Source organism: Zalophus californianus, chromosome 4, assembly GCF_009762305.2.
Source record: "Zalophus californianus isolate mZalCal1 chromosome 4, mZalCal1.pri.v2, whole genome shotgun sequence".
NCBI lineage: Eukaryota > Metazoa > Chordata > Mammalia > Carnivora > Otariidae > Zalophus > Zalophus californianus.
Window position 1 is genome coordinate 37,007,571 of NC_045598.1, and position 18,153 is coordinate 37,025,723.

Here is an 18,153-nt window from a genome sequence, read left to right on the forward strand (position 1 = left end):
TTAAGAAATTTATTTGAGGGAGGAGGAAAGAAGAGGAGGGTATGTGAATGACAAATGGGTATGTAGGTAACACACAGGAGAGAGCTGGATGCATGGACTAATAGCAGTCACATAGGGACTAAGCAGGCTGAATCATGGCTCCCCAAGAAGTCCATTCCTGGAAGCTGAGATATGTCTGTGTTATCTGAGTGCATCTGTCTAATCACAAAGTCCTCATGGAAGACAAGGTGATACGAAGACAGAGGCACAAGGATATTGAAAGATGCTGTTGCATTTGAAAAGAGGAGCCTCCAGGAGCTAAAGATCACAAATAATGCACCTGATGCTGGAAAAGGCAGAGAGAGGGATTCTCTCTTAGAGTCTAGAGGTAGTGTGACCATACCAATATCTTGGCTGTAGTCCAGCAAAATCTATTTTAGACTTTGAACTCCAGAACTGTAAGAGAACAAATTGGTGTTGTTCTAAGTCACTAAGGCTGTGGTCAGTTATTATAGCAGCCAGAGGAAAATAATATAGGGACAATCAAATAGGCACAAAAGGAGAAAGACATGCAGAGGACAGGCAGGCTGGGAAAGAGGCAGGTATTGATTTGGTGGGCAGTCAGAGCTACAGCTGGGTAGGAGAAAGGTAACAGGCAAACAAGTAGGAATCTTGGGAAAGGGGGAGACAGAGAAGGGCAAACAGTCTGATGCACAAGAGGAGGAGATCAGGGAGGCTGGCAGGTGGGCAGAGTGAAAGCAGGAAGTGGGCAGAAGACAGCAGACAGGAGAGACCGACATCAAGACAGGATGGCAGGCAGGAGGCCCTTGGGGCTCATCCTTGTCCCCACAAGGGTTAGAGGAGCTTCCTCAGATGCAGGTGGATCCCATTCTTGGACATCAACACAATTCTTGGAGTGGGAACAGGGACCTTGAGAGGATCTGGTGCCAGCTCAAAGCGGAGCAGGGTCAGGGCCACTGCCACCTTCATCTCGTTCATGGCCAACTGCTTCCCGATGCAGTTCCTGGGTCAGGGAGGAAAACGGAATTGTGGAGCGGTCTCAAACCCCCTGCCAGGAACAGCACATTCAGGCCCCTCCTGCATGGGCCCGGCCCAGATCCCCTTTCCTCAGGACACACACACATGTCTACGCCTACTCAGCCTTGCTTATTTCACACTCTCCCCTTAACCTTTGACAAAGCCTACAATCTTCCAGGATTAGCTCCTACTCTTCGCTCTGCTCTCAGTAGGCCTGAAATCCTGTTACAAGAGGGTCAGCATCTTGAGCCTCGGGGCCAAGTCAAGTGATCACCAAAAAAGTTAATTATTAAGTTGTTTGCTCTCTGCACAAGCAATTTCTGGTTTCACAATGTGGAGGCCAGGCCACGGCACTGTAGGGGGTGGGCTGGGTCACACTTCAGGCCCTAACCATCTGGGGCACACAGGGATACAGATCCTCAGAGAAAGGACAAGACAAGGTTGGGTCAGGAAGTCAGAATGGCAACAAGGAAGCTTTCTGCAGGGGCAGAGCCTTGATGCTCTGCCTGTTGCACCACCTGCCTTCCAGGTTGGGTCCAGACTCCTGTCTCCCCTCAGCCCCTCAACCAGCTGCTATAGCCTTCCAATTCTACTGCAGAAATGTCCCTGCCTGCCATCCCTCAACCTCCTCATCCAGATTTTTCTGTCTCCTGCCTCCGTTCCCTCTCCTGAAGCCCCAGCCCAGATCACAGCCTCCCATGCCCTCCCTCACAGGTAGGACATGTCCACATGCCTCAGATGGCATCAAAGTCCTCTCTGGGTTGTTGGCTCAATCACCTGTCACCTGTTCAGCTCCTCCTCCCAGCTCAGGTCCTACTGAGGAAATCCCAGGGACATGCTCAAGGCTAAGGGCAATGCCACCCTGCCCTCACCCCCCACCCCTGTTGGCTGTGCCTCTTCATTCCCGAATCCTGACATGACCATAGTATTTTTTACTCAAGGACACATCACTTTTCAGACCAGGACAGTGCCAGGAACATGGAGCTTCCTACAGTGGGGTCAATTAGTAAATGAGTGAGTGAAAGAAAGAAAGACTGACTGACTGAATGAATGAATGAATGAATGATGTCTCTTTTGAGTGGATACGTTTATTTCTTGACTGTGAACTCCTGGAGGCAAGGTCAGTATGCCATCTCATAGCAGAGGATAGGCAGTCTTATAATTGAATGATGTTTATTGAAGTGGAAAAAAAAAACACCCTGAATGGAATAAAATATGAGTAACCATTAGTTCTGAGCTAGGACTTGAGCTGTCCACCCCTCTCCTGTTGCTACTGGCAGCTACATGACTTGCACCAATGTCTAGGAGGAAGGACTCAATCCCAGGGAGAAACAAATCCTGGAGCAAGTATCTGAAGAATAATTTGCTTAAGATGTTGTGTGAACATCTTCACTGTGTCAGTGAAGCAGTGACAGATTTCTGTATTTGGAAAAAAACATTTTTCTAGTAACTACTTACAAAGTTTACTGTAGTTACTATTTATAGGACACTTTCAGCAGCACTGGAGGATTTCACAGAGGCCACTCTGGAGGATAGTCATCCTACTGAACAGCCATTTCAAGTGTGCTTTACGTTTGACACACCAGATAATGTTCAAACTCCATGTGTCATATACATTCAACAGAGTAGATTTTCTCTCAAAAGCAATTTAATGTCCTCATTTTTGTATATTTGCCCATTTGGATGATTGGACTCTAAGTGTAATATTAAGGTATGTACAGCCCAGATCATATGTAACGATTGGACAACTGGGAAAATTTCAAGTGTACATGACCATAACCGTGGAATCAAAAATTCATTTGGAGAGATGAAAATATAGTGGCAACACAGATTAGTCGAGTACTTTATGAAGCCCTTAGGAGACTGCAGGAATCTTTCCTGTGTATGGCTTAAATATTTGAGACATGCAGGCCGCTGAGGATGGAAACACATGCAATGTAGTCAATGGTGCAGTGTGGGGGCGGAATGGGGAGCTGAGTAGCAAAGGCTGCTTTGAAGATGTGTGCAAAAGAAATCTTTTGATTCCATCCTGACTTTGACATCGACAACACTTGAAAATAACATGGGAGAAAATCTAATTCTGTAAAGTCATACTCATAAAATGAAGAACTCACAAGAATACCCTGAGCTTTTGAACACCCACTGACACTGAATTGTGGCTGGAGACTGGGTAAGAGCAATGGGTCAAAGTCTCCATGGCATGGAGTGATTACCAACTTTCTTTGTCATAGAGACACACACCTCTTTCCCAGCACACCAACATGCCAGGGCATATCTGAAGACACACACACAAATGTAGGAGGTCACAAACATCAGGTATGTACCCAGGAAACAGCCCCCGCCCACATTCTGGTACAAGTGCCTCACCTTGATCCTCCTGAGAAGGGCAGGAAAGCATGGCTGTGTCGAGAGGAATCTGGTGCAAACCGGGAAGGGTCAAACACCTGCAGAAGGAGCACCAGGGCCAGGACAGGTATAATCAAGGCCCTCCTTCCAATCATCCAAGGGACAGCACACCCAGAGGTGGGACAGGAGAAGGAGGTTGGTCTGGAGATGTCATCCCACCCCCTCCTCCCAAGGCCATCATACCTCTGGGTTTGGCCACACTTTTGGGTTGTGGTGAAGGGCATAAAAGGAGAGCAAGACTAAGAATCCTGTGGGGGCAGAAGAGAGAAGACTGGTCATACATGCCTGCGGGGCCCAGGTGCACCCACACACAGCTTGGCAGCCACAATGAGAGCCGCTTTTCATCTCTGTGAATTGAATGATAGTGTTGCAGGAGAGGTGGGGCAGACATGGCACAGAACATGTGCACGTGTGCCCAGATTAGTAGATAACCATGACCAGGCTGAGAAGCAGGAAGGAACTGGAGGCTTATTTTTTGGAGCAACTCAAGGGACAACTCACATTTATCAAGTACCATCCATGAGCCCTTGGGGAATATGCATGAACTCCTCCATCCTCACAACAACCTTCCAATGAAGACTTACATCACCCTTGTTCCCGTGAGGCACCTGAGCCTCGGAGAGGCTGAACAGCTCGCCTATGACCACCCAACCAGGCCATGGCAGGGCTGGGATTGAGAGCAGAGGGGAGCTGAAAGGTGGCCTCCAGCCATAGCAGGGATCTCAGATCTGGCCATCAACCTGAGGGTTCCCCGGAGACTGGACCATCTGATATATCACAGTGAATAATCTCTCTCGTTCGCCAAGACCCTATAAGGAAAGACCACATCTACCCCTGCCTCATCTGATTATCTCTCAAGCACTCATAACTCAGGAAATTAGAATATTAGGGCAACTCACATAGCCACATTCAGAGGCTGTCATGTATTTATTTCTTGATCTTTGGGCCGATTTAAGCTCTGTGGAAGCACACCATAACCTCACCCAAACAAAGTAATTTTTGATTTTCTTGAGGGGGAAATGAGTCTCAAAGACACGCACAAACTGCCCCAGAACTTGCGGATTTCTGACCTCCCACGCATTCCTGCAGAGTACTTATGGAGTGAGAGTGGTGAGGTTCACACCTTTGGGTAAGGAGCGTCCATCAGGGAAGGTGATGGGCTTGCTGAGCTCTCTGCCGACACCTGGAACTGGCGGATAGAGTCGCAGTGCCTCCTTGATGCACATGGTGGTGTAGGGCATCTGGTCCAGGTGGTCCCTAACACAAAGCTATCCTGAAGGGCTGGCAAGGCCCTGACAACCAGGGAATTCTCTAGTTGAGGGGGCAGGGCCCTCCCATCTCATGAGTACTCACCAGGTGATGGAGGCGCCGTCCCCCAGGAGGCTCTGGATCTCCTCCCGGCACCTCTGCTGATGCTCGGGGTGTGTGGCCAGAGCATAGAGGATCCAGGAGATGCCGCTGGCTGTGGTGTCATGGCCCTCAAACATGAAGGTGTCCACTTCCGCATGGAGGTCCTTGTCAGACAAGCTGTTCCCGTTCTCCCTCTGGGAGACACGGAAGGAGGGCAGGGTTTCAGTCTGCCCCCCCTCCTCCACACTTGTCCCCAAAGCCTCAGGCCTCCCCTGCCCCACTCACTTGGGCAAAGAGGAGGATGTCCAGGAAGTCCAAGTGTCTCTTGCTCCTGACCTTCTCGAGCTCTCCCTCCTCCTGCAGCTGAGCCTTCCTCAGCTTGATCACTCGGTCTGTCCAGAACAGTGTTCCCAGGCAGAGCTGAGATCTCTGGGTGCCCAGACACAGCCACCCACAGTAGCCCACCTGCCCCCTGTGCCCCAGTCAGGCTGCCAGGTGGATCAGGAGTGTGGGAATGGTGCTTCTCAGGGAGAGAGCTCTAGTGCCAGGCGCTTGCCGGTCCTCACTCCCCTCGAGAGCACAGCCCAAGGAGGCTCTGCTTGAATGCTGCTGGCAGGGGCTCTCATTCAACCTTCACCCAGGTGGTGACACACGTAGCTTCCTGCATAGCACCTGGCACCCTCACAGCTGCACCAGGGGAGTACCTGGGGTGGGTGTTTCCCAGGTCCTAGGTGTTTCCCTGCCCCTAGGGCAGCGAGGGGCAGGACTCTGCCTGGGGGGTCAGGGTCAGTCCCTTTGGGATGTGCCTGATGAAGGAGGGGAGGTGCCAGAGGGCAGAGTCCAACCTGTGTGTTGATGGGCAAGCTGGCAGGCCCGGTGGTTCCAGCGGCCTTCAGGGGTCAGCCTGTAGATGATGTCTTTCTGGTAGAAAGCATTCCTTATCCGGGAAAACACCAGGTTGTTCAGGTCCCGAATGGCCTGAAGGTAGGATTGGGAGTACCTGAAAGGGGAGGATGCAGAAGCGACTGGATGGAGGGAGGCATCTGACCTGGAGTGGAGTGGATCTGTGGGTGGAGTGTTCCTCAATCAATGGGACAGGCAACTAGGCATTTGTCATGTCGTTCTTACACCCTCGAGACTCTCAGCCCTTTATGAGGGACGTGGGCAGCCAGGCTTCTCCCTGTGGCAGGGAGCAGGGTCTGTGCCTAAGGAAGGCTTGGTGTGGGCTGAATTTGACCGTGGCCTGGGGCTCTCTGCAGAATGTGGCTCTTTGGGCTGGTAAACATCCAAGCTTCCCTAACTGCCTCTCAGATAAGTCCACACTAGTTGGTAAGAAATAGAACCCTGCAGCTAAGGATTTCACTGACCTGTCTGCCTGGTGGTTGCCCTGGTAGCTGAAGGCACACTTCATAATGGTGTCCAACGTCATCGAGGAGATGTGTCCAAAGATCTCCAGAGGTGAGTTCTGGCTGAGGAGCTCCTCCCATTTGTCCTGTGGTAGAGGGACACGTTGGTCCTTCTCTACTCCTCCAGAGGCCCATGTTGACAAGGCTAGACTCTCTCTCTGCCTCTCCTCATATTCTGATGAGGTGCCCTCACTTTCTAAAGCGGTTGTGTTTCATCAATTTAGGACCATATAGCCAAGTGTTTGTAATACAGTGAGTGTTTTCTCAGAATATACTCTGAGGAAGTTGTTATTTGTTATTTAATTAATCACGATCACTTATAGTCTGACTTAGGAATAAGTTTGGTGATAACCACCTTTTAGCAGACCAGAAAACATTGTTTCTCAGGGGACTAAGGAGGAATCTTTTCTGTCCTGGGGTTGATCTACACATGAGAAACCAGTGAAGTCCCAATTTAGGGAGCAAGAGTCAAGGCAAAGGAAGGGTCAAGGGGCCAGTACTGTGGTTCCTAAGGAAGGGATATCAGGGACCTCAATTCCTCTTATTCAGCAAATGTCAGTTGAGCACGGTGAGTGAGAAATAGGGTCGTGTTCAGAGGTGATGTTATGGCAGGACCCAGCCCTGGAGGTAGTGTCCTGGGCTCCATTTCCCTCCATGGAGTGGCTAAAATCCACCAGAAGCCTTCAGCCCCAGGCCAGAGTCCACCTGAGTGACATCGTGGGATGTCCACCCTGCCACTGAAGCTGCTACTGCCCAGGCCAGCAAGGGGCAGCTTGTCCCGTTGTCCAGGGGCTTTGACTACTCTTCCTGTCCAAGCCAAAGGCACAGAAGCGGGAGGAGAAGGGACCCTTTATCTACCATGACTGTCTCTCCTGTGGGCAATGAGCAAAGAGTGGATGAAAGCAGGTGCCTGGGTGCTTTCTTGTTCCATCCATCCCCAGGGAGCCCTGTCTCATAGTATGGTACAAGTGGGTGACTCCAAGGGCCAAGTCTAATAGATGTCTGAGGGACACAGCTGTCTCAGAGTGGACTTTGTGGACTGTGCTGTGGGTGTGAGTGTGCAGGTGAAGAGGGGTTGAACTTACCAGCATCACTCGGACAGAATCGGCCATGAGTCCCACGTAGGGCTTCAGGATGTCATAGTGGAAGGCTGGGGTCAGCATCCGCCTGTGCTGGAACCACGCTTGCCCATTCAACAGGAGCAAACCGTACCCTGGACCACAATGGGTGTACGTGTGAGGAAGGAACCTCCCAGGAGTTGCCTGGGGACAACTGGGGAGGAACCCAGAGTGTCAAAAGAAGGGCATCCTGGGCAAGGCAGGAAAGGCCAGTGCATGTCAGGAAAGGGACTTCCCAATGCCTGGTGCACAGCTGTGAGGTTGAGGTTGAAACAGAGCAGGGCTGGGTAAACAGAGGACTTCAGTGAAAAGTTAGGCTGAGATCATTGGCGAGGACTCAGAAGTGATGGGGGAGAAGCTGACCTGCAAGAGGGCTCCCCTACCATAAGGAAGGTGTGAGGTTTTTATCAGAAGAAGAGAAAGGGGGCTCAATTCAGAGTTGAGTGGAATGACTGTGGTACCAGTCACCTCTTATTTAATCTGGGCCAAATGGATAGATGTTGGCAAACCTAAGCAGGAAGTGAACCATATTCCTAGTTAAATATACTTACCTATCCAGGGAGCCATGAATCTGTAGGAAGCATCAGACTTTGGGTCTGAAAGTAAGAAGGGCATTACAGGAAACTGGAGGTGACCAACGAAGACAGGCTGCCCTCAGGAATTAGCTGTGGTCCAGACCATTGTCCCCGTCCCTTCCTGATGATTGTCAGCTGGCAGATTGTGTCAACCCACCTCCCACTTGCCTTCCAACCCAGACTCTCTTTCTTTCTTGATAGTTACTGTGGGCTCGGGAAGGCAGACTTAATGTCCCACAGCAGAGCCCTATGGAGTAGGAAGTTGAATCAGCAAGAAATACAGCTTCTGTCCTCAGTGGCAGTGAAAAGAATGTAGCTTGTCTGGTGTTTTTTGTTTTGTTTTGTTTGTTTTGTGTTTGTTTGTTGTTTTCTTTATTTTTGTGGTTGGCCAGTCATCCCATGTCCCAGCACAGGCAACGGGTAGGGGTTCCACCTAAGCCATCATGGATAGGAGATTGTCTTGTGTTCTGGGGTCACACCACATTGGTGAAGAAAGTTAGAAAGAAAGAAGGAAAGAATGAAAGGTGGAAAGAAGGAAAGGTGGAAAGGAAGAAAGTTGGAATGGAGGGAAGGAGGGAAGGAAGGTAGAGGGAGGGAAGAAGGGAGGGAGTGAGGGAAGGAAGGAAAGAAAGAAAGAGAGAGAGATAGAGAAAAGGAAGGAAGAGAAAGAAAGGAAGAAAGAGAGAGAAAGAAGAGAGAGAGAAAAGAGAGAAAGAGAAAGAGGTAATCCCTCACAGGTGTTTAAGCATTCAAATTGAGTAACTTGTATTTGGGCTTCTGCTGGCTCTTGGGCTGGGAGGATGGCAGGTAGAGGGTCAGATATTGATGACTGAGCCAGCAGTCCCTTCTGGAATGTCACAGTCCCCCAGGCATGTATCCAAGTGGGAAAAGCCACTCCAACAGACAAATGGGTTTGCTCTCACCTGATCGCCCCAGGATCACCTTCATGTAGTCCGGGTCGTAGACTATGAGGCTAACCTTGCTTCCCCATAGCCAGCGAGGACTGGCACATGGATATTTCTCTGCCCTTTTCTGAAGCTCTTGTAGCTCCTGACCATTTTGGAGCTGTAACCAAGGGAAAGACAAATCAATAAAACCTTGCTTCCTCTTCAGGTCCACTGTTTGGAGTGGTGGTGGCGGGTAGGATGGCCACATGGAGATAGTTCTGGATATCGGCAGTGATTCGGAGTTTGGAACGGTTTCTGATGAGCTGGGTCTGATTGGGATTCCAGATTCATGACACTCCTGTTCTAGTGGGAGTGGAGGTGGGGAAGTTAATCGAGCCCTACACTGAGAAGTGTTGTCCAATGACTTAAGGAGGCTACTCTGAGCTCCCAGGTCATGTCCATCACTGGGGCTGCCCTTCTCCTTGGATCCAGTGCAGGGACTGCATAGGGGGAGCCTCTCACCATGAAGCTATGTTACCTCATCCTCCAGGATCCCCCCAAACCTGTGCAGCAAGGGCCCCTGGGGGATCCTGTTTCCGCTCAGTTGCATGCCTCCGGTTTGATTGCTTTCTCCCCAAGCCAGTCAGCTTCCAGAAACTCCTGCTCCTGGGTAGTGTCAGTGGTTCCTCTGGGGAGCCCCAAGGAGCTAGATGGTGCTCTGCCCGGCTCTTCCTCTCTCTGGGTCACTCTGACACCCACTGGTCCATCAGTCTTCCAGACAACCGCTTGGGACTGCCATCTCTCCCTGCGCAGGTCTGGCCAGGGCCAGTTGACACTCTTGTAGAGGAGTTGGTGCCCGTGGTGGCAGTGGCAGTAACCCTAAAGGCTGATACTCAGTGTCTACTGGCTTTCAGGCTGTGGCCACTCATGCAGGCAGTGCTCCACTACAGCTGTTCTCACCTGGCTCCTCCTGGGAACTGGGGCCACAAAAAATGTCCCCAGAGTGAGATACCAGGACAGACAGTGGACAGAAAATAAAGGGGCAGCACAGGCAATCAATTATCAGGTGCTGGGGGCTGTGCTGGCCTGTGGTCTGCCTGAGACAGGAGGGAGGATCTGGGAAAAGATGAGGCTAATCTGTCATGGGTTTCCACACGAGTTTCCCTTTCATAGTTCCTGACTGATTTCAGCCCTATTTCGTGTAGCAAGTTTGGTAACCTACAAACATGCTTGTCCTTCATAGGCATTACCATTATCTTCAAGTTTTATAATTAGAATGTTACTGTGACCTTTGGTCTGTGCCAGGTGATATTCGGAGATTAGTATAACTCACATGAGACTATAATCATCATCATCATCCTCAGGTTACAGATGAGGAAACAGAGGGATAGAGCAAGTGTTTGAAGTATGTGACAGATGAATCCAGGTAGTTTGGCTCAGAGCCCAAATGCTTCCTTGTCTCACTTGTCACTTGTCACCTGCCTGAAAGATTAGCTTTAACCTACTGCATGTGGCAATCTAATTCCTGAGTTAGCCAATAACAGAGGTATTGAATAAAGTCTCAGATTTGTAAGAGCAAGAAAAATCTGGCAGCAATATTTGTTGGGCCAGCAGAAGCTGAGAGCTGATTGGGCACCAGAAGTAATAGGAGTTCTGTAAGTAGAACTTGTGTGCTTACGGAGTCTCCATACCATTTGTGTAATGAGAGTCAGTGGAGGAAGTTTTAGTGGTTGCTTAGGTCAAATCCTAGCTCAGAAAAGTGACAAACTGCATCTAACAAAAGGTCACAATTTCTCCAAATGAACAAGCAATCTGGAAGTCATTAGTGCCACAATTTGCATGAAGAAACTGGCCTATGGCTGTCTTCTTGTGGCTGATGTGAAGTTTCTGTCTTTGGCTCCACTCAGTCGAAATTCCCTGGCCTCCTCAGCAACACCCCCCCTGCTAGTCTTGTTCCATCCACACACCACTGGACAGCCCCTCTTCGCATGCCTCCACCTTGCTGATTCCCCCGCTGAAGGACCAGTACTGCCAGAGCTAGACAGTAAGCACTGTCTCCAACCCATCTGCAAGCTGCTCTTTCCTCTGTCATTCCACAACCTGATCAGGCATCGCTTGGGGTCAGCTCTGTGCTGGTCACTGGGGTACTGCAAGGGGGTGACATCCTCAGCCCAAGGAGGTCACAGTACTGGGACTGGGGAAGGAGAACTGGGAGGTAAACAGATTCTTTTAATGGTGCAGCTCAATGTCAATACTCTTAATCTGCCCCATCCTGGAAACCTCTCTCATGTGTGCCAATGACTTGCCGGGGTTTTAGCACTGAAATCACCAGTCTGGAACATCTCATAGTCTCGGACAAACCAAGCTGGTTGGTTCTCTGCACTTGACATCACCCCCAGTCTGGCAGGTGAGCTTATTTTCCTGTGACCTGACACCTGATTCCTGTCTATGGTCTCCATAAGCTGTGAACCCCACTACTGTCTGTGTTCCCAAGCAGCTCAGGGCCAGGCTGAGAGGATGGGATTGAGTGGCTGGGGCAGGGAAGCATCAGGAAGCATGTTCTGAGAGAGGAGCTGGGGCTGCTCAGCCAGGAGGGGGGAAGACTCAGGAAGGAACAGCCATCGTCCTCAAAGTGCAGGACTGCACCACAGCCTGCAGATCTCCTCAAGGAAGGAGGGTCAGACCGGCCTGAGGGCACCAGCACAGGCTTCCTTCAAGCGGGGAACTCCCAGGACTGAATGAGGAGCTGAGATCTGAGAGGTAAGCTGGGTGTTTCCCAAGGCCCATGCGTTGGTCACACAAGAAGCCTGGGTGCAATGGATCGGCTGCCCGGGATGATGCTCCAAGAGCCCTGGATGCCCAGCCCTCCCACTCCCCTCCAGCCCCTTCCTACCTCCAGCTTGTGCCCGAAGAGCCAGTGGGAAGGAGGGGACGGGAACTCCTGGACTGCTTTGAGCAGCCACTGCCTGCGCAGGTAGAGCTGTGCTGCCTTGAGCAGCAGCAGAGCCAGCCCTAGAAGGGAGGCCCCTTGCAGGATCCCAGAGATACCGCCCAGGGGTCTGGTGATGCTCAGCACAGAGACACTCATGGTGTAGGGGCTGCTGGATCGCTGACTCTGCCTGACTGTCCCTGACTGTGCTGACCTCCACTGAGCATCCCAGCGCAGTCAGTCAGGGGAGGATTGCCCTGCCCACCTGGAGGGAGGGTGAAGGGTGAGGGCAGAGCTTAGATCGGACTTCTAGAGTTCATTAACTGTGAGGAGCCACCTTGGGAAACTGTGGGAGGAAAGCTTTCTCAGCAGACAGTGATAATGGCCGGGCGCATTCCCACTTGCTCTTCTCCCTGTTATTCATCAAATATTTCAGGAGCACCTACTCTGTGCCAGGCAGTGTGCTTTGTGCCTGGACACAGCTGTCAGCAAAACAGACTGCAAAAAAATTCAGTCTAGTTTACCAAATGTTAAGGAGGTGTGCTTGGTTTGATTATTATCCCATTTCTGAGAGGAAAACACTTACAGGGAGCTAAAGTGATGTGGCCGGAGGAAAACCACCATTGAGTGTGCCAGCTGGGATTAGAATCAGGGGGTCTCCATACTGCCTCAGCTGCCTCAGCATTGTTCCCCACACTTGTCCCAGTCCACCGTTCAGCGATGTCCTGGGCTGACTGTGCAGGCAGGCAGAGCACTGGGCTCACACTCAGGAGGCCCAGTCCAGGGCTTGCTCATGACATATGAAGCTGGCCAACCATATTCTCTGCACCTCAGTTTCTCCTTCTGTAACGGGGGGGTGGGTAATTGTCCCTTTCCCAAGGTCCTCCCAGGAATGCTCATTCCGTCAGTCACTCATGCACTCAGCAAATATTTCCTGAGCTCACAGTCTAGGCGGTAAAGGCAGAAAGGTAACGCAGTACAGGAAAACATGATAAGGCCTGTACTGAAAGAGTGAATAGTGGGCTGGGCCCACCCAGGAAGGAGACAACTAAAAACAAGAGTGGAACCCTGAAGGGTGAATAAGAATTCAGCTGGTGAAGAGTGCTAGGGAGAGGGATGGGCACTAAAGACACACGGAGATCATATGAAAGCACGTCTGAGGAGGACAAGTTAGTCTCTCAGCCTCACTTTGTTCCTGATTCTCTTCTCCCAAATCAACTCCAAGCCCATAATTCAGAAAGGAAAACAAGATGTTTTCATGAAGAGTTCTTTGGAAGGCAGCTTTTCCTCCTGCCCTGTTCCTCACCATCTACCTTGTTACTCCTATGCCCTCCTCCTGTGGCCGACCTTGTGACAGGAGATTCATTACACAACCCATGGGGCCACAGGTCTCTCCTTTTCCCTCTAAATCCTGGGCTTCTGTCCAAACCCAGGGGTGTGTAACCGTGTTACCCATGCCTCTCAACTTTCCTCTAGTTCTATGGTTACTTTCCGCCCCTCACTGGCCCAGGCCCAGGGACTCTGGAGCCTGACTCTTTCCCTTGCTTGGATCAGTACCAGCTTTGCACCTTGCACATGAGGGGCAGTTGTGGAGAGAGCTTGGAATTGGGACAGCCTGGGTTGCAATTCTAGGTGTAACTCTGTGTTTGCCTACCTGAGTCCTCGGTTTCCTCTATAGAATTGGGTGCATAACGCTTGGAAATGGCTAGCATTTAGTGAGTGCTTACTATATTCTAGACACTGAGCAAGGAACTTTATGTGTTTTCCCCACAACAATCCTAAAAATAGATTTTTTAAAAAAATCCCCAAGGAGATTTTGTGGCTGATGTGGAGGCTCTCCCCGGGGGGAGGGGAGCAGGTCCGCACTGAGATGGGTCCTTTAAGATTTAGAGTGTTTTTGCTTTGTTTTTAAAGATTTTATTTATTTATTTGAGATAGAGAGAGCATGTGAGCGGGGCGTGGGGGTATGGGGGAGGAGTAGAGGCAGAGGGAAAAGCAGACTTCCTCGATGAGGGCTTGATCCCAAGACCCTGGGATCATGACCTGAGCCAAAGGCAGACACAACCAACTGACCCACCCAGGCGCCCCAAGATATGGAGTTTAGACCCTCAACTCTATGGTCAACTAATCTTTGACAAAGCAAGAAAGAGTATCCAATGGAAAAAAGACAGTCTCTTCAACAAATGGTTTCAACAAAGGTAAATTGGACAGCCACATGCAGAAGTATGAAACTGGACCACTTTCTTATACCATACACCATAATGAACTCAAAATGGATGAAAGACCTAAATGTGAGATAAGAATTTATCAAAACTGTGGGGGAGAACACAGGAAGCAACCTCTTTAATGTCAGCCACAGCAACTTCTTCCTAGACACATCTCTAAAAGCAAGGGAAACCAAAAGAAAAATGAACTGTTGGGACTTCTTGGAATAAAAAGCTTTTGCACAGCAAAGGAAACAATCAACAAAACTAAAAGGCAACCGATGGAATGGGAGAAGATATTCACAAAGGATTTGTCAGATAAAGAACTACTAACCAAAATCTATAAAGAACTTATCAAACTCAACACCCCCCCCCCAAAAAAAAACACAAGAAATCCAGTCAGGAAATGGGCAGAAGACATGAGCAGACATTTTTCCTAAAAAGGCAAAGAAATGACTAACAGACACATGACAAGAGGCTCAACATCACTCATCATCAGGGAAATACATATCAAAACCACAATGAGATACCTCCTCACCCAGTCAGAATGGCTAAAATTAACTCAGGAAACAAGAGATGTTGGCAAGGATGCAGAGAAAGAGAATCCCTCTTATACTGTTGGTGGGAATGCAAACTGGTACAGCCACTCTGGAAAACAGTATGGAGGCTCGCCAAAAAGTTAAAAATAGAGCTACCTTACAACCCAGCAATTGCACTACTAGGTATTTATCCAAAGGATATAAGCAAAGTGGTTCGAAGGGGCACATGCACCCTAATGTTTATAGCGGCAATGTCCACCATAGCCAAAATATGGAAAGAGCCCAGATGTCCATCAACAGATGAAAGGATAAAGAAGAAGTGTATTACACATCCATCAAAAAGAATGAAATCTTGCCATTTGCAATGATGTGGATGGAACTACTATACTAAGCAAAATAAGTCAGTCAGAGAGACAAATACCATATGATTTCACTCATATGTGGAATTTAAGAAACAAAGCAGATGAACATAGAGGAAGGAAAGGAAAAATAAAATAAGATAAAAAACAGAGAGTGAGGCAAACCATAAGACACTCTTAAGTATAGAGAACAAACTAAGGGTTGCTTGAGGGGAGGTGGGTGGGGGGTTGGGGTAATTGGGTGATGGGCATTAAGGAGGGCACTTGATGTAATGAGCCCTTGATGTCATATACAACGATTCACTAAATTCTATCCTTGAAACTAATAATACAGTATATGTTAACTAAATTGAATTAAAAAAATTAAAAACAAAAACCCAAAAATGAAAAAAATAAGTAAGTAAATAAATAAATCACATGGTGAAGGGGAAAAAAAAAAAGATTTGGAGTTTTGAATCCCAGCCACATGCCAGAGATTAAATGCAGAAGAACTGTGGAGCCCAGTGTGACGATGGCCCTGGACAGAGAAGGGGTAAGGGCAGGGATCTGATGGAGGCCTGGGACACAAAAGGGAGATTATTTGTTTTTTTATGAGGGCTTCCTGAACAGTGGTAGGCATGAGATACCCTCGCCCAGATGAGAATGTGGGGTGGCAACACTTTCCCCCTTGCCACCAACATGGTTAGACTTCAGTGAGTAACACAGCACCCCCAGTGTAGGCGGGAGCTGCTTATACCAAACCTTGCCACCCTGCGCCTGACTGGGGCATCTTTACTAGGGCAGATCTGACTGTGAGTCAGCACAGTGGGCCTCACCCTCAGAAGACCAACACAGGCCCCATGCATGTACCAAGTCAGCTGACCATAGAGTGTTCCAAAGCATCAGTTCAGTTGTGGTGGAAATAGGACCAGGCTTTCTTTTCTTTTCTTTTTTTTTTTTTTTTTTTTTTTTTTTGGTTTGTTTTCTCTTTTTGTCTTCTGTTTCCCATTTGGAATCAGGCTTACAGTGTTGGTTTTTTTTGTTTGTTTGTTTCCTTTAGTCTTTTTTTTTTTTTTTTTGGAGTCAGGCTTTTTGTTTGTTTGTTTTTCTTTTTCTTTGGAAACGGCCTTATAGTTTTTTGTTTGTCTGATTGTTTTCATTCTTTTTCCTGTTCTATTTTTTGGATCAAGCTTTTTTTCCTGATTTTTTCCCCTTTCTTTTTATTCAGGCTTATTTTAACAAACAAATCAAAGCACACCTGGTTAAAGGTCCAAACACTCCCCACTGCAAGCAAGGTGCAAATCTGTGGAGGACTGACCTGTGGGAAAGAGCAGCCAAAATGCAGCAGCAGAGTGCACACAGTTTACACCAGAAGGACTTCCTGAAGAGCCAGGCCCTGGACAGTGTATGACCCTTCTTAAATAGAGCATTACTCTCAGGAACAGGAAACATGCAAAAGGACAAGGTAGAGGAATTCTCTCCAAAAGAAAGGTCAAGAAGAAATCACAGCCAGGGATTTTCTCAAAACAGGTATAAGCACTATATCTGAATAAGAATTTAGAGCAACAATCATACAAATACTAGCTTCAAGCTGAAAGAAGCAAAGAAGGCACCAGAGAGGGATGCCTGGGTGACTCAGTTGGTTAAGCGTTTGCCATTGGCTCAGGTCACGATCTCAGGGTCCTGAGATCAAGTCCCACTTTGGGCTCCTTGGTCAGCGGAGAGCCTGCTTCTCCTTCTGCCGGCCACTACCCTGCTTGTGCTCACTGTCTCACAAATTAATAAAATCTTAAAAAAAAAGAAGACACCAGAGGAACCCTTGCTACAGAAATAGAAGACCTAAAACCTAGTCAGGCTGAAATTAAAACATGCTATAAGTGAGATGCAAAACCCACTGTAGTAATCACAACAAAGATGGAAGGAGCAGAGGAACAAATAGGTGAGATAGAAGACAAATTATGGAAAATAATGAAGCTGGAAAGAAGAGGGAAAGAAAACGATTAGATCATGAAGGTAGACTTATGGAACACAGGAAGTCCACAAAGCACAATAATATCCATATCATAGGAATCCCAGAAGAGAGGAGCAGGAAAAAGGGGCAGAAGACAAATTTGAAAAAATTATACCTGAGAACTTCCCTAATCTGGGGAAAGAAACAGTCTTTCAAGGCCAAGAAGCACAGAGAACTACCTTCAAAATCAACAGAAACAGGTCAACACCAAGACACATCAGTGTGAAACTTGAAAATACATGATAAGGAGAGAATTCTGAAAGCAGCTAGGGACAAAGGTACTTAACCTACAAGGGTAGACACATAAGGTTAGCAGAGGACCTGCCCACAAAAATCTGGCGGGCTAGAAGAGTGAGGCATGATATAGTCAATGTGCCAAAGTTGAAAAATAAGCAACCAAGAATACTGTAACCAGCAAAGCTGTCATTCAGAATAGAAGGAAAGATAAAGAGTTTCCAAGAGAAGCAAAAACAAAAGGAGTCATAAACTCTAAACCAGTCCTGCAAGACATATGAAGGAGGACCCTTTGAGAGGGAAGGAGAGATCAAAAGCAAAACAAACAAACAAAAAAAAACAACAACACCTAGAAGGAATAGAGGAAATCTACAGGAACAGTGACTTTACAGTTAATACAATGGCACTAAGTTCATACTTACCAGTAATCACTCTGAATGTAAATGGACTAAATGCTCCAATCAAAAGACACAGGGTATCAGAATGGATTAAAAAAAAAAGACCCACCGATATGCTGCTTACAGGAGACTCCTTTTAGAACCCAAAGACACCTCCAGATTGAAAGTGAGGGGATGGAGAACCATTTATCATGCTAATGGACATCAAAAGAAAGCTGGAGTAGCCAAACTTATATCAGAGCAACTAGATTTTAAACCAAAGAACGTTATAAGAGATGAACAAGGGCACTATATCACAATAAGCGGGTCTATCCAACAAGAAGGTCTAACGATTATAAATATTTATCCCCCAACTTGGGAGCAGCCAAATATATAGATCAATTAGTAACAAGCTTAAAGAAACTCATTGATAATAATACAATAAGAGTAGGGGACTTTAACACCCCACTCACAGTAATGGACAGATCATCAGAGCAGAAAATCAACAAGGCAACAAGGCTTTGAATGACACACTGGGCCAGATGGACTTAACAGTTATATTCAGAGCTTTTCATCCTAAAGAAAACCATTCTTTTTGAGTGCACATGGAACATTCTCCAGAATAGATGACATACTGGGTCACAAATCAGGCCTCAACCAGTACAAAAAGAGTGAGATCATACCATGCATATTTTCTGACCACAATGCTATGAAACTTGATGTCAACCATGAGAAAAAAATTGGAAGGACCACAGATACATG

General features: G+C 48.1%; 2 protein-coding genes across 2 annotated transcripts in view; one reads left to right on the forward strand and one right to left on the reverse strand.

Moving 5' to 3' along the window:
- Positions 1-11,882, reverse strand: LOC113926818 (cytochrome P450 4A11-like). Its single transcript, XM_035727244.1, has 12 exons — positions 11,653-11,882; positions 8,796-8,937; positions 7,849-7,893; positions 7,265-7,392; positions 6,141-6,265; positions 5,619-5,773; positions 5,059-5,165; positions 4,777-4,967; positions 4,547-4,680; positions 3,607-3,671; positions 3,385-3,461; positions 1-1,003 (listed from the first exon to the last, which is right to left on the reverse strand). The coding sequence occupies exons 1-12, from the start codon at positions 11,845-11,847 to the stop codon at positions 835-837; spliced, it is 1,533 nt and encodes a 510-aa protein (XP_035583137.1). The 5' UTR covers positions 11,848-11,882; the 3' UTR covers positions 1-834.
- Positions 11,489-18,153, forward strand: part of LOC113912514 (cytochrome P450 4X1) — a 70,679-nt gene continuing 64,014 nt past the window's right edge. Inside the window, exon 1 of the mRNA XM_027575740.2 lies at positions 11,489-11,519. The gene's annotated coding sequence lies outside the window, so the exon portion shown is untranslated. The remainder of the gene's footprint in view (positions 11,520-18,153) is intronic.

Bases quoted from the DNA above. Each gene is read 5' to 3' on its own strand.
- LOC113926818 (XM_035727244.1), bottom strand. From the start codon at position 11,847: ATGAGTGTCTCTGTGCTGAGCATCACCAGACCCCTGGGCGGTATCTCT. The intron at 6,266-7,264 runs GTAAGTTCAACC...CCTCTACCACAG, and splicing joins ATTCTGTCCGAGTGATGCTG to GACAAATGGGAGGAGCTCCT. The intron at 3,672-4,546 runs GTGTGAACCTCA...CTGCCCCCACAG, and splicing joins TGGACGCTCCTTACCCAAAG to GATTCTTAGTCTTGCTCTCC.